This window comes from Mugil cephalus, chromosome 1 (assembly GCF_022458985.1).
Source record: "Mugil cephalus isolate CIBA_MC_2020 chromosome 1, CIBA_Mcephalus_1.1, whole genome shotgun sequence".
Classification (NCBI taxonomy): domain Eukaryota; kingdom Metazoa; phylum Chordata; class Actinopteri; order Mugiliformes; family Mugilidae; genus Mugil; species Mugil cephalus.
The window spans coordinates 4,213,485-4,226,539 of record NC_061770.1 but is presented as its reverse complement, the minus strand read 5'-3'; the positions used below and the strand labels follow the sequence as shown (position 1 = coordinate 4,226,539).

The 13,055-nt window shown below is 36.5% G+C and overlaps 2 protein-coding genes across 2 annotated transcripts; one reads left to right on the top strand and one right to left on the bottom strand.

The window, feature by feature from the left end:
• The first annotated feature begins 221 nt into the window (after nucleotides 1-221).
• LOC125020852 (galactose-specific lectin nattectin-like) lies at nucleotides 222-2,854 on the top strand. Its single transcript, XM_047606429.1, has 6 exons — nucleotides 222-268; nucleotides 513-579; nucleotides 1,300-1,397; nucleotides 1,515-1,652; nucleotides 2,001-2,112; nucleotides 2,581-2,854. Exons 2-6 carry the CDS (start codon nucleotides 513-515, stop codon nucleotides 2,643-2,645), a joined length of 480 nt encoding a protein of 159 aa, XP_047462385.1. The 5' UTR covers nucleotides 222-268; the 3' UTR covers nucleotides 2,646-2,854.
• A 6,064-nt stretch (nucleotides 2,855-8,918) lies between these two features.
• LOC125023314 (ladderlectin-like) lies at nucleotides 8,919-11,556 on the bottom strand. The gene is made up of 6 exons (XM_047610533.1): nucleotides 11,484-11,556; nucleotides 11,202-11,267; nucleotides 10,314-10,412; nucleotides 9,928-10,062; nucleotides 9,556-9,670; nucleotides 8,919-9,189 (listed from the first exon to the last, which is right to left on the bottom strand). The coding sequence occupies exons 2-6, from the start codon at nucleotides 11,265-11,267 to the stop codon at nucleotides 9,125-9,127; spliced, it is 480 nt and encodes a 159-aa protein (XP_047466489.1). The 5' UTR covers nucleotides 11,484-11,556; the 3' UTR covers nucleotides 8,919-9,124.
• Between the last annotated feature and the right edge of the window lie 1,499 nt (nucleotides 11,557-13,055).

The following is a 13,055-nucleotide window of genomic DNA, read 5'->3' as shown; positions in this document are numbered from 1 at the left end:
CTGACTGGTTTGATATGATTTGATATGGTTTGAAATAAACAAGGAAGCAACTTTGTGCTGTAACATTTAATACTGTTGTTTCAGGAACATTTACTGAAGGCTGTGGCTGTATGTAATTCAATATTTCTAACAACAAATAATGAGATGAGGTCAGAGGAAGACAAACAGGATGATAAACAAAAACACACTGACCACATATATAAAGACCCTGGTACCTCTGCTAAGACATCCTACTTCTGAACCTCGTGTGATCAGTACCAGCATCAAGGTGAAGTTTGAAGACTTGACTTTCTTCATTTCATATCAACCTTAATTAAAAGCTCTTGGTTTGCTTCTCAGGTGTATTTGACATTTCCTTTGTGTCTATTTAACTGGAGAATCTAATCTCACTTTAGGGTATAATTCTTAACAGTATCAAAAACCTGTCCTATGCATTTGTTACGAACATAAGTTCTGGTATTACAATGGAATCATTGTGAGTGTATGAACTTGTCTAATTTCTTTTCTCATAGATGGCATCAAGTCTTTGCTTCATTGTGCTCCTCTGTCTGACCAGTGGACTGTGGATTGAAGCTGATGTAAGCAATTTTTTTTCTCTTTAATATAACAAAGCATAGGGCGGCACAGCAGCATGGTGGTTAGCACTGATGCCAAGCGAGGTCTGAGTTCGAGTCTGAGTCCGGGTTCCTTTCTGGGTGGAGTTTGCATCTGCATGGGTTTTTTCTGGGTGCTCTGGCAGATGACTGGGATGACACGCCCTCCTAGTGAGGAGTGGCAGATGACATGAGCAGTATAACAGTCTAACATTTAGTATAACTGAAAGCAATCCTAGTCTTTGTGAAATATAATTTCATGGTATATATATATTACTTAACACTGAGTTTCTACTTTAGGACACATTCAATATATATATATATATATATAGTATATATTTTTGCAGATTTGATATGTAAAAGGAAGATTCAACCATTCAACCAGTCCTCCAAAAATGGAAATTGTTTCTCATCCATTGTTCTTTACATCCACAGGCAGGTTGGTGCTTCTGATATTTATGGAGATGAATTTAAACAGAGCTGCTGCCACAGCGCAAAGGTTTTCACACATCTTCAAAGATAACAACACTCTTACATTCATTTGAACTGAGCTGGTGGGATTATTTCAGATTGAATCCAGTCCTTACTTTCCTTTAGCCAGTCTACTGATGTATCCAGAACAGGCTGCCTCGTTAACCAAAAATGACAGCAACTGCTATTTTGCCACTGTTTTGCATTGTTGTCCTCTAAGTAAACAACTGTCCTCCAGACTCTTGCAGCACCAGGTGCCCTAGTGGTTGGAGTAGCTACAGAGGTCGCTGTTACCTATTCATTAACGCAAACTATGACTGGGCTTCTGCAGAGGTACATTAAGAAACAACAACTGCCTCACTGTGGTTATGGGACATGCTCTGAAATGTTTTCTGCTATAAGAGGATGCATTCAGCAGTTCTCTTCTTTTGTCCTCCTCTTCTTTCTCAGCGTTATTGCATACATTATACCAAAGGAAACCTGGCCTCAGTCCATAACGTTTATGAGTACAGCTTCCTCAGACAACTTGTTTACTCCAGGACACGTTCGTATAGACCAGCTTGGCTTGGAGGCTACGATGCCGTGAGGGTGAGTGTTTCATCCACTACATGGTTTCCTGTTATTTTGTGGTTCCATTAAAAAGCTGTTCACCCCTCATGAGAGACTAGGAGGTGTAGCAAACAGCAGAAGTCCACCTGCTTTTTCAGGTACTCTCACTGAAATCAAGACACAGATACAATAAGTCAGTGATAAAAGAAATGATGATGTAGTTCCCCCTTTTGCTCACTGCAAAGTTAAGGTTTTTGTTCCCAGAAACGTTTTGAAAATTTGAAAAATAAAGTCAGGTTATTATTACTTTAAAGAAATGATTAAACTAGTTATCTTTTTAGATACTGGCAGAACTATTTTTTTTTCTGTCTACTATGATTCTTTCAGAACAATTACTGGATGTGGAGTGATGGTTCAAGCTGGAACTACAGTCCCTTTTCCAGGGGAGAACCTAACAACACTAGAGGAGGAGAAAGTTGTATGGAGATGAATCACAAAGGTACCTACTAATTATCTATCTATCTATCTATCTATCTATCTATCTATCTATCTATCTATCTATCTATCTATCTATCTATCTATCTATCTATCTATCTATCTATCTATCTATCTATCTATCTATCTATCTATCTATCTATCTATCTATCTAAAGATGCATTTTGTGGATTACATTGTTGCTGTTGATATTGTTTTTTTTTATTTTTGTCCATGATAATAATGAAGTGAAAATCTGATATAGAGGGTATGCACTGACGTCACTACTCCCTTGAGTGACAATATTTCAGTATCAGTGTCAAATGTACTGTTGGTGCAGTCAATCGCACAACAGCTCTTGGTCTTTTTTAAATTAATTTAAAAAACGTGAAACCTGCTGCTGTCAGTAAGCAGAAAAGGTGCCCTTTTATGCTGTGACACTCGTATTCTTGACTTGGCTTTGTTATTGTTGTTGTTTAACCTCTCTTCACAGGACACTGGGCCAATGACACCAAATGCTATGAAAGGAAACCCTTCATTTGTGCCAGGAACCCATAACTGTACTCTTCATATCTGACACTTCTGACGTGATGATCGTTCATTTCCACTGATCATGTCCCTTCCAGCATAATGTCAAGCCTCGATGGCATCATTGCTAGAAGATAAATACACTAATCAAATCTCACAACTGTCAATAATTGCTCCCTTTCTGCTCTTATGTTCTTTTCATATTACTTCAGTTAATAAATATCTATCCTGCAGAGCAATCTGTCTCACCTGTTGACATCATTTCAATAATCACTATTATATGTCATGTGTTTTCCAGATTTGAGAACATTGTAGCTGCACACATACAGGTCATCCAGTGTCACACAGAGCACTCATCAAACCAAAAATAATGACATGCATACAATGTTTACACACAGTTTAAAGGGAATTATGACAATACAAATATGTCAACATCACATGAACAAAACAATGAAGTCATAGAAAATCTTTATTTCTCACATGGATAAGTGCAGCTTTTGTGTATCATAAACCATGGCAAGTCTTAGCAGCACAGTGGTGGGGTCTTTTTTGTGTGTGTTTTCACACTGTGATATTATATTCTAATGTCTCAGGTTCAAACTGCGCGTTCTTTTCATTCAATAAATTTGAGAAGTTGGAAATTTTCTTCGATTTGGGTCACAGCTTGTCATTAAGGGGTGATTAAGGCGTCCTGAAGCCAGACCAGTTGTGAACCACTGATGTAGAGCACTAAAAAAGTATAGTGTACCTGTAATTGATCTAACTGTGTGTATTGTAGGTGATGTTTCTTTTGCTACTGTGTTAACTATTTAATTGGTATTATGCATTTGCCTGTTTCCCTGTGTCCGTGTGGGCCTCGGTGCATAAAGAGAGCGTAAGCACATTCCAGTGAAAAGTATGGAATTTCTCAGTTTGTGCTTAGAAAAGTGTGTAAAGTTATGCACAACTCTGACTGTTCACACAAAATCTAGTGGTAGAACAGTGAAAGTACATATAGAACCCATTAAGAGAGTTGCAGTGTTCAGCAGCATCTCAAACTTCACATATTGCTGGTGTCCTCTAATAATAAAAATGCTCAGTCATTTTGAATAATTGGTGTGAGTATCTTGCTTCTCTTGTGCCATTGCAGCATTTTGTGAACAGGTAACAGCCTTTAGCAGTTGGTCGAATCACGTTTTAGGATCATTATCAATTTTCTGAGTCAAAAAGTTAAAAAATTCAATTCAGTTTTCACCTATTTAATTTGATGGTAAGTATTTTTTTAATGTGTTGGCCATGTTACCAGCCATAGTGGACAACTAGAATATTTTCTTTTTATTATTATTATTTTAATTTATGTTATTTATACAGGTCTTGCCTTTAACACCAATGATGGTAACACCAATGACAAATTTCTATGACAGGCTAATTTAACAAAATGGTGTCCAGGCTAGCTTAAAGCTAGCATCAGTCAGCATTTAAAAGTAAGTACAAATTATACTCACGAAACTTTCTCTTAAATATACTACTATATACTGTATTTACTTGAAAGGGCTCTTCATCTTCGTTGACCCTTGACCCTGGAAGTTATTTCTCACATATTCTTAACCTTTTTAAAGTAATGGTCTACTCTTGAACTGTTTTTTCTCTACTATATTATACTTTTTTCCTCTACTATACTTATACTCTAGTATACTATTGTACCATAAACTACAAAGTGTATGATGGCTCCAAAACTGATGAAGGGGTCTTTGAGTTTCTTGTAAAGAGTCAAGACCTTGGAGTGCTTGGAGATATGTTTGCCTGAAAACTCAGATCCTGATGGTGAGTTGAGCCTTATATTAAGTCATATATTGCATATCTAAACATATTCTGAATTAGGGCTGGACATTATGTTGTAAAGTTGTTATCATGTTAGAATTTGAAGCAGTAAATCAAAACTGATTAGTGTAATTTAATTTTGAAGTCAATCCCTCCCAATCCTGAGTGACAGTTACATTGTGTCATTGTTTGTGTTAATCACACCCGTCAAATCTGAACATGTTTGCTAGATTCATTAAACTACCCTGCAAGTTGCTCCTTTGAAAGCTTCAGTGGAGACAATGAGGGGGATGCTATCAAATTACAGCCCAGTCCTACTACAAGACTTGCAAAAGAGGATCCTTCTCTAGCTCAGGTAAGCTCAGCAGATTTTCTTGCTTCTTTTTAACCCTCCTCCAGTGTTTGGGTCAAATCTGACCGATTTGAAACTTTAATTACTCATAGAAATTGTGTTTTTAACTGTATTGTCTCAGGGCCTCACGATATAGAGGAAGAGAGGCACTCTCATTGAACTTTGCCTTTACTGACACCCATACTCTAAAGTCATATATTCCTAAGAAGAACTGGACCGTGATTCTGATGAGCACATTGCCCCTCGAGGAAAAGATGCTCTACAAGCTCTGTGTTCCTAGAAACAATAAAACCAGTCTTTCCTGCCACAGATGCAATGTCTGCGTTTGCAAGTCACACTCCGACCTGATCGTACAATGCCACTCGTGTGTGAACACAACCAGGCTGTTATTTGAGGATATTAAAGTTGTAAAAATATAAAATGTACATTCACAAAAACATACATTTCACACTTTTCTGAAAAGTTTAAAGAAAATGTGAATTTTACCGCTGTAATTGGAGACATTGTTTAGTATTCGCAGATCATTTTTGTTAATTCTATATATTTGACCATTAGTCAAAACAAATCCTCAAAAAAATGAATCTGGACAAAAAGCCTAACTGATTCCAGAAGACATGATATGGTCAAGATATTGGTTGCACATATGACAAGTGAACATTACAAACCTACATGTACAAGCTACAAGTGTTTTTGTTTTGACTCAGAGGTGCCAACTGGATTTTCTTTTTTTGTTGTAATTCAAGTTTTTATTTCTTCAGTCTCTGTGTTTGACAGTGGGACGTTTTACATGGTCAGATATCTTATGCACATTACATGTAGCATCACAAGAAAAAATAAATAAATAAAAGTATTGTATAGATGACGTGATAAGATAATGGGGGACATATTGATGCATTTACAGCTGGAAAGCATATATATGTACAACAGATAGATACATACAACATGTTGGATACACTCAGGACAAGGTGTTCAGGCCATAGCATCATCAGACAGTGTGATTTTGGTCCAAAACCAGCCCCAGACTGATGTTTTGAACTTATTCCTGCTGTTCATCTTGTTGAGCATAACTTCGTATGAAGCTGTTTTGACCATAATGTTCATCCACTCTTTTAGTTTAGGGGGATTTGGTGTTTTCCACAGTTTAAGTATTGCCCTGGCAGCCGTTGTAGTCTCTGCCATGATTAGAGAGAATTCTCCACCTGATATGTTTTGTATTTAGCTTCTGTCCCTGAGTAAACATAACCTGGGAGTTAACGGTATGTCATTTCCCATCCATTTGGTCAAGTTGTCCAGGACTGTTTTCCAAAAAGGCTGAATGACAGGGCACCATATACAATGTAACAGAGTACCTATGTCTTTCTGACATTTCCAACACAAGTTATTGTTTATTATGCCTACTCTGTTAAGTTTTTGTGGAGTCCAGTAGTATCCATGTGTTATTTTGTATTGTGTAAATTTCCCTTTAGCTTTCCCAATGTATTTCCCATTGTTAGATATAATTTTTATCCATTCCTCCTCATCCTTCAGACACATCAGATCTCTCTCTCATATTGTTTTCAGACTCTGACAGTCGTCGCTGAGCAGTTGATTTGTTGTTCTGTAATATATAGAGGCTCGATGGTGCTCCACGGATAACGTAAAATAATCTGTGATATGGTTTCCATCTTTATATTGAATCTTCTTTGTGATACAGTCTCTGATCTGTAGATATTTCCAGAAATGTTCCTTTCCCTTAAGACTGTATTTTCTTTTAACATCAAGGAATGACATAAATACACCTTCCTCATATAGATCAGCAATAAGACATATTCCATTAAGTTGCCATTCCCTCCAGTATATTGATGTCTTTCCAATCTCTATCATGGGATTATGCCACAGGGAAGAATATATTTGTTTACAATGTGATAATTTATTCATTTTATGTATTTTAATCCAAATCTCTTTGGAGTGAGACATAATTGGGTTCGCTACTTTGTGTGAAGACTGGGATAGGCTATCAGTAGGGGTGGAAGGGGATGACAGCTTGTTTTCAGTAGTAACCCACTCTAGCTGATTGTTCTTGTCCCAGTATTTGGCTAATTTTGGTCATTTCAAAGGAGATATAGTATAATCTGAAGTCTGGCAACCCCAGGCCACCTCTGTCTCTAGGAGAGCACATTTTACTAACTTTAATTCTGGGTCTTTTCCTGTCCAAATTAGTCTTAATTTTTTGCAGTAATGGATCAAACTTTAAATGAAGGTATTTCCTCCACTTCTGTACTTAGTTTGATTCCCCAGTATTTCATCCCTTTTGAGATCCATTTAAAGCTGAAATTTGTCAATAAATTTGAATCGCATAATCCAGATACTGGCATAGCTTCGGAATTTGTCCAGTTTATTTTATATCCTGATACTTTGAAATAAGATTGTATCGTGTTCATCAGGTGTGGTATCGTCTTTAATAGGTCTTTTATCAGTTTTAAAATATCTTCCGCATATAATAATGGTTTGTGCTCTTTCCCTCCTCCTTCCACGCCTCTAATAGCTGCATTAGCTCTGATAGCGATAGCTAATGGCTCCAGTGAGATGTTAAACAGTAATGGCGACAAAGCGCAATCCTGTCGAGTGGAAAGGGGGTGAGATTACATTGTTTGTTAATAGTTCTGATCCATTTAATAAAGTTTGGTCCAAATTCAAAATGTGACAAGGCTGTAAATAAAAATTACCATTGAACTTGGTCAAATGCCTTCTTAGCATCAAACAAGAGGGCAACAGGATTTTAGTTAGGATCTTACAGTCCAGATTAGTATTGTAGTATTCAACTGGGAATCTGTCAAGGCCCGGTGACTTCCCTGATTTCATACATAAAACTGTATTCCTGATTTCATTCTCTGTTATTAAATTATCCAAAAATAACACCTGTTCAGGTGTTATTCTAGGCAGATTAATTTTAGAGAAAAATTCCATCAATACTTTTTGTGTGGGGTTGATGTCTGAAGTATATAGTTCTTTGTAGAAGTCATTTCTTTTGTTGAAGAAACTATTTCATATCCCTTCTTAATTGCTGGTATTACACTATAGGAATTTTGTTGTTTTAGTTGTCTGGCAAGCAACTTGCCTGTTTTCCCTCTGGATTTTCACTATCCACTCCCTTTTCAGTTGCTAGTCATTTGGAAAGACATGAAATACTTTGTGAAATTCTCTTTGTCTTACAACCTGAAATCCAGCAGTATGACAACAGACAAAGCAGTTATGATTTCCAATGATACGACATGTGCTTGTTGAAACAAATCTGATGGATTTGACAGGTAACAGGGTGGGTGTGTTATTTAAATGTGTTGTGATGTGTTTACATTTCCACATGAATTTTATAATGAAAATGTGTTTTTTATGACTAATAAATGTGCTTTGCTGAATGTTTCCTGTTTTTTGTTTTTGTTTTGTTTTTTAGAAAAACTTCACAAATGGTATGCATTTCTGAACAGAGTAACATACAGTTCTGCATTGAGGAGAAAACTATTTGATAAAGAATAGAATATAAATCTACACAGTGTTGAATATAATCCTATTTTGAGTATTTCACTCAAAATAGGATTAAATACTTTAAAAGTACTTTAAAATACTATATATAGTAGAATACAATCTAGTGAAGAATACAGTACGAATCAGTATAGAGTAGAATATAATTCTTTGAGTGATTTTTTCTATTTTAAGTGAAATATTCTGTATTGAGTAAAATACATCACTAAATTGAGGAAATTGTAGAGTTATTTTAACTGTATACAACATAGACTAAATTATCATTGTGTAAAATATCAATGCTAAATAGAATAGAATGCAAAATCATGGAATCAAATATTACCTTTTTAGAGTAAAATTTTCTTCAATTTAAGAAAGAATTTAGCAACAGCTACAGTTATCCATTTAAGAGGATTCATTTATTTATTCATTTGTTTTTGTATGCATGTTGGATGTTGACAAATATAGATTTTTTCAATTTTATCATGCTCAGTTGTGACTGTGTGTCTACTGAACATTTGTCTTATTTATTTTGGGTGTGTTGTGCGCTCTGGGTGACATGCATGCATATGAATAGCTTTTGTATCTGTATGTAATCTTGACACACAGTATATTAATGTTGAAACTGAAATGATGTAAACACGTGAGACAGGTTGCTCTGCAGGATAGATCTTCGTTTATTGATCGAAGCGAAATGATAAGATCAGAGAGGATACAAAGGGGAAAGTGAACCACAGTTGTGAGATTTGATTAGTGTATATATCTTCCAACAATGATGCCATCGAGGCTTGACATTATGCTGGAAGGGACATGATCAGTAGGAATGTGTGATCATCACGTCTGAAATGTCAGGATAGATTTAGGCTCTTCTGGCACAAACAAAGGCCACCTTTGTCCTACAATTCATGTCGTTGACCAAGCGTCCTGTAAAGAGAGGTTAAACAACAAAGTCACAAGTCAAGTCAAAAGGCACCTTTTCTGCTTACTGATAACAGCAGGTTTCACGTGGATGGTGGAAAAACTGATATATTGAATGACTTTGATTTAGTAATCCATGCTCCAAGCGCTAAATTCATGGTTTGTTTATATAACATTAATATGAAGTTCCGCTTTTTAGCTTTTGCAGTTCATTTCAATTACAGTAATGATTAGCAAAGTTGGTTACACAAATTCTTTGCCTCACATATTTAGTTTACTTAACTGTGATACTTATATTTCCAAGGATCTTTACAACAACAACAACAACAAAAAAAAACACAATCAAGGAGACAACAGATGACTCATTTGTACCTCTGAAGTTCATCATCATACAGCCCTCTCGTCCTCCGCTATTGTTAGGCTCACCCCTGGACCACAATCTGAACTTTGTGAACCTTGAACCGTCACTCCACAGCCAAAGACCGTTCTGAAAGAATAGTTTCAAAAGTCATGTTTTTTTTTTTTTTTTGTTTTTTTGTTTTTCCTAGAAGCTCTTGAACATCTCCATTGTTTCTGTCTTCTTTACACCTCTTCCCTCTGCTCTCTCTTGCAAATCAAATCTTGATCTCAGTGTCACTACTTGACTTCTGCAGTTTGGTGCACCTACCAGTCTCAAGAGGTCTCAAGAGATCTTTATTGAAACCATAAAATAGGAGGGTACAAGTTCTTTGATGAAACACTCACCCTTTGTGAATCAGTGCCTCCAACCCAAAATGGTGTATTTGAACGTGTCCTGTAGTAAACAAGTCGTCTGAGGAAGGCGTACTCATTTCTGGAATGGACCGAGGCCAGGTTTGCTCTGTGGTAAGTGCAGTAACGCTGAGAATCAAAGAACATGAAAAAATGGCATTATTAATTGAAAATAATACAGAAAAAAACATTTAAGCGTTTGAAATGTCTTCAAACATAATTTCACATTAAGTTCAAAATGTGTATATATTAATCTTGTTGAAATGAACGTTGGAAAATCTTAGATATTCACATTCAATGTTTTTTCCACTAAATTAGCAGCAAACTATTTAGAGCTAGTCACATAAACACAGTACGGCAATCGTTGCATCCTAACTTACCTCTGCCGCAGCCCATTCGACCCTGGCGTTATAGAACAAGAAACAGCGCCTCCCAAACCGACTCCAACCACTAGGGCAGGTCGGTCTGCAGATACCTGCAAGACAGTTGTAAACTTAGATGATAAGGCAAGCTGCTAAATAGACATTATTTTCTTATTATGAATACCAGCATGCTCATTATATGTGGATTTCAAATTCGGTACACTAATAAACTTAGGAAACTTATGAATATTATTCTTTAACAAAGGATCGTGTTTTAAGGTGCAAACACACCGTACCAATTTCATACCGAGCTACCTGTAATGAAGACAGACTGTGACATCGCCTCACATTGCTTGTGTCAAGGCCAAAAGCTGTTTTTGAGCAGGTGGCAGTAGTAAAAAATTAAAACAGGAAGATTTACAATTATCTATGATGCTGACAAGAGCTACAAACCATAGTACAGAGCTGGCCTCTGCTGTGTCATGCTTTTAATTTGTTCTACTGTTAATTCATTCTACATGATAATGCCATTGTAAAAATGCCTCTGGTAAAGAGAAGAGCTTTTTGTGTGCTCCTCATCAATGGCTGGACCGCCGCAGTACCTCACCGACATCTCATCTCTTAAAAAAGTTTGAAAACCTTCCCGCTGTGCCAGCAGCTCTGTTAAAAAAAACATCATCTCCATAAATATCAGAAGCACCAACCTGCCTGTGGATGGAAAGAACAATGGATGAGAAACAATTTCCTTTATTTACTAACTGGTTGACAGCATCTTACACACATCAAATCTGAAAAACATTCAGTTGTGTAAAAAATACGAATAAGTCCTTAATTAGGAATGTTAGAAATATCATAGCTATTTTATTTACAGAAAACTCTTTTAAAACATTTGATTACATTACTTACGTCTGCTGCAGTCCACAGTCCACCGAGCAAACAGAGGAGCACAATGAATTGAAGGCCCGATGCCATCTGTGTGATAACAAATTGGACACCTTTATTCGCTGTTCACAAATAACTGACGAAAGAAATGATGCTGTAGCACTTTGAATTCACATAAGTTCCCCGTTAAATGGACACAGAGGAATAAGCTGATTCATTTTTAACTTTTTCTAGCTGTAATTCAGGGTTTCTAAATTCATCACTGCCAAATACAACTGAATAGCAAACCAAGAATTCAAACGTTACCTTGTTTGGTTGATTAGACGAAGTTGCAGAAGCGGTAGCTGATAGCAGGTGTCTTAGAAGAGGGAACACAGCCTTTTTATACGTTTTCTGAAAGCTTTGAATTGTTTGTGTAAGTCATCCTGTAACCTCAAGACATTAATAATTGTTGTGATAAATATTGAATTACATACAGCCACAGCCTTTAGTAAATGTTCCTTAAACAACAAGGATGTACTGGCAGACAATTAAACACGCGTGTGAAGTTGTTCAAACTTATGACATGTGACATTCAGCTTTGATATAACTGCCACACTGATGTTAGTGAACAAACGCTGTTGAAAACCTCATATGATCTGGAAATCTGAGATCTTGGATCACAGACAGTCTTTTATGAGAGTTTATTACTGGTTTGGACTATTATTTGAGAGCTATCTGTAAATAGCCAACCAGGTTGGTTAAATTAGGTTGTAATCTGCAAAGAGACACAGTACCTAAAACGCCATGTGGCTGAATCTACCAGTTACTGGATAAACACTGGACTGACTGCACACATGTACTGTAATAACATTTGCTGCATTAACATTTACATTGCTAATTGCTGTCAATTATTTACCCTTTTATAGAAATGACTTCTTAATTGTTTAACTTGGAAGTTCCAAGTTGGCAACCACATGGAAAGTAATTAAGTCTCTTTACAGAAGACAAGCTGCAGTTTGTTTCTAGTGAAGAAACCATTCATTACCAAACAGAAAACGTATCTTAATATTTTTCTAGCTTGTCATCTGCTGTTTTGCAGAATCTTACATACATTTGCTTGCCAGTTTATGGGCAAACAAGCATAAAACAAAGGTAAACTAGTGAGAACAAATACTCTCTTAAACATTTTTTCTTTCAAACAACTGAGAGTGCTTTGGTTTGAACTGGGTTTTCGCTTTTTGAGGCATTTTGAAAGTTATTAGACCTTTGACCTTGATGTCAGTGAATGCACCATGTGGGAGGCTGAAGTTATCGTAGAGCTGAGAGTTTGCCAAGTGAGAGCCACATATTACAAGTGTCTGATGGTGTTTATGGTACAGGCATGGGGCAGGCAGTAGTCCGTGTTCAGGCTTCCATTATAAACCTAGATAAACAGGCCAAAGAACAGCATATCATACAATTTCTCAAATCACAAACTGTTGCTGTACAACTGTACTACTGTGAAGTGTATGATCAGGATGATGACACACTACTAAAATGGAAAAATGTGAAGTCTTTCACAGAAAGCGCACCTGTGATATGAGATTTTTAATAATATAATATCTGTAAGCAGATAATGAGAGGTCAGCAACGAAAGGCAGAGTGTTGGCTATTTTTATTTATGAACCAGTGAATGTGTTCTGGAGCTACGCTCTCCTCTGCCAATCATTGGGTTGAACAGTTGAAAAGATGCCGTCACTTCACCTGTATATTGTGCTCAGACTATTTTAAAGCCCATCTGTCGAGCCCAGATATTTTGTGTTATTTTAGTGCTCAACAAAACATATTCAAGTTATATCAGTGAGACATGGACAGTTTATATTTAATTATAAATGTGTACCAGGGGCGGCAAAGTGG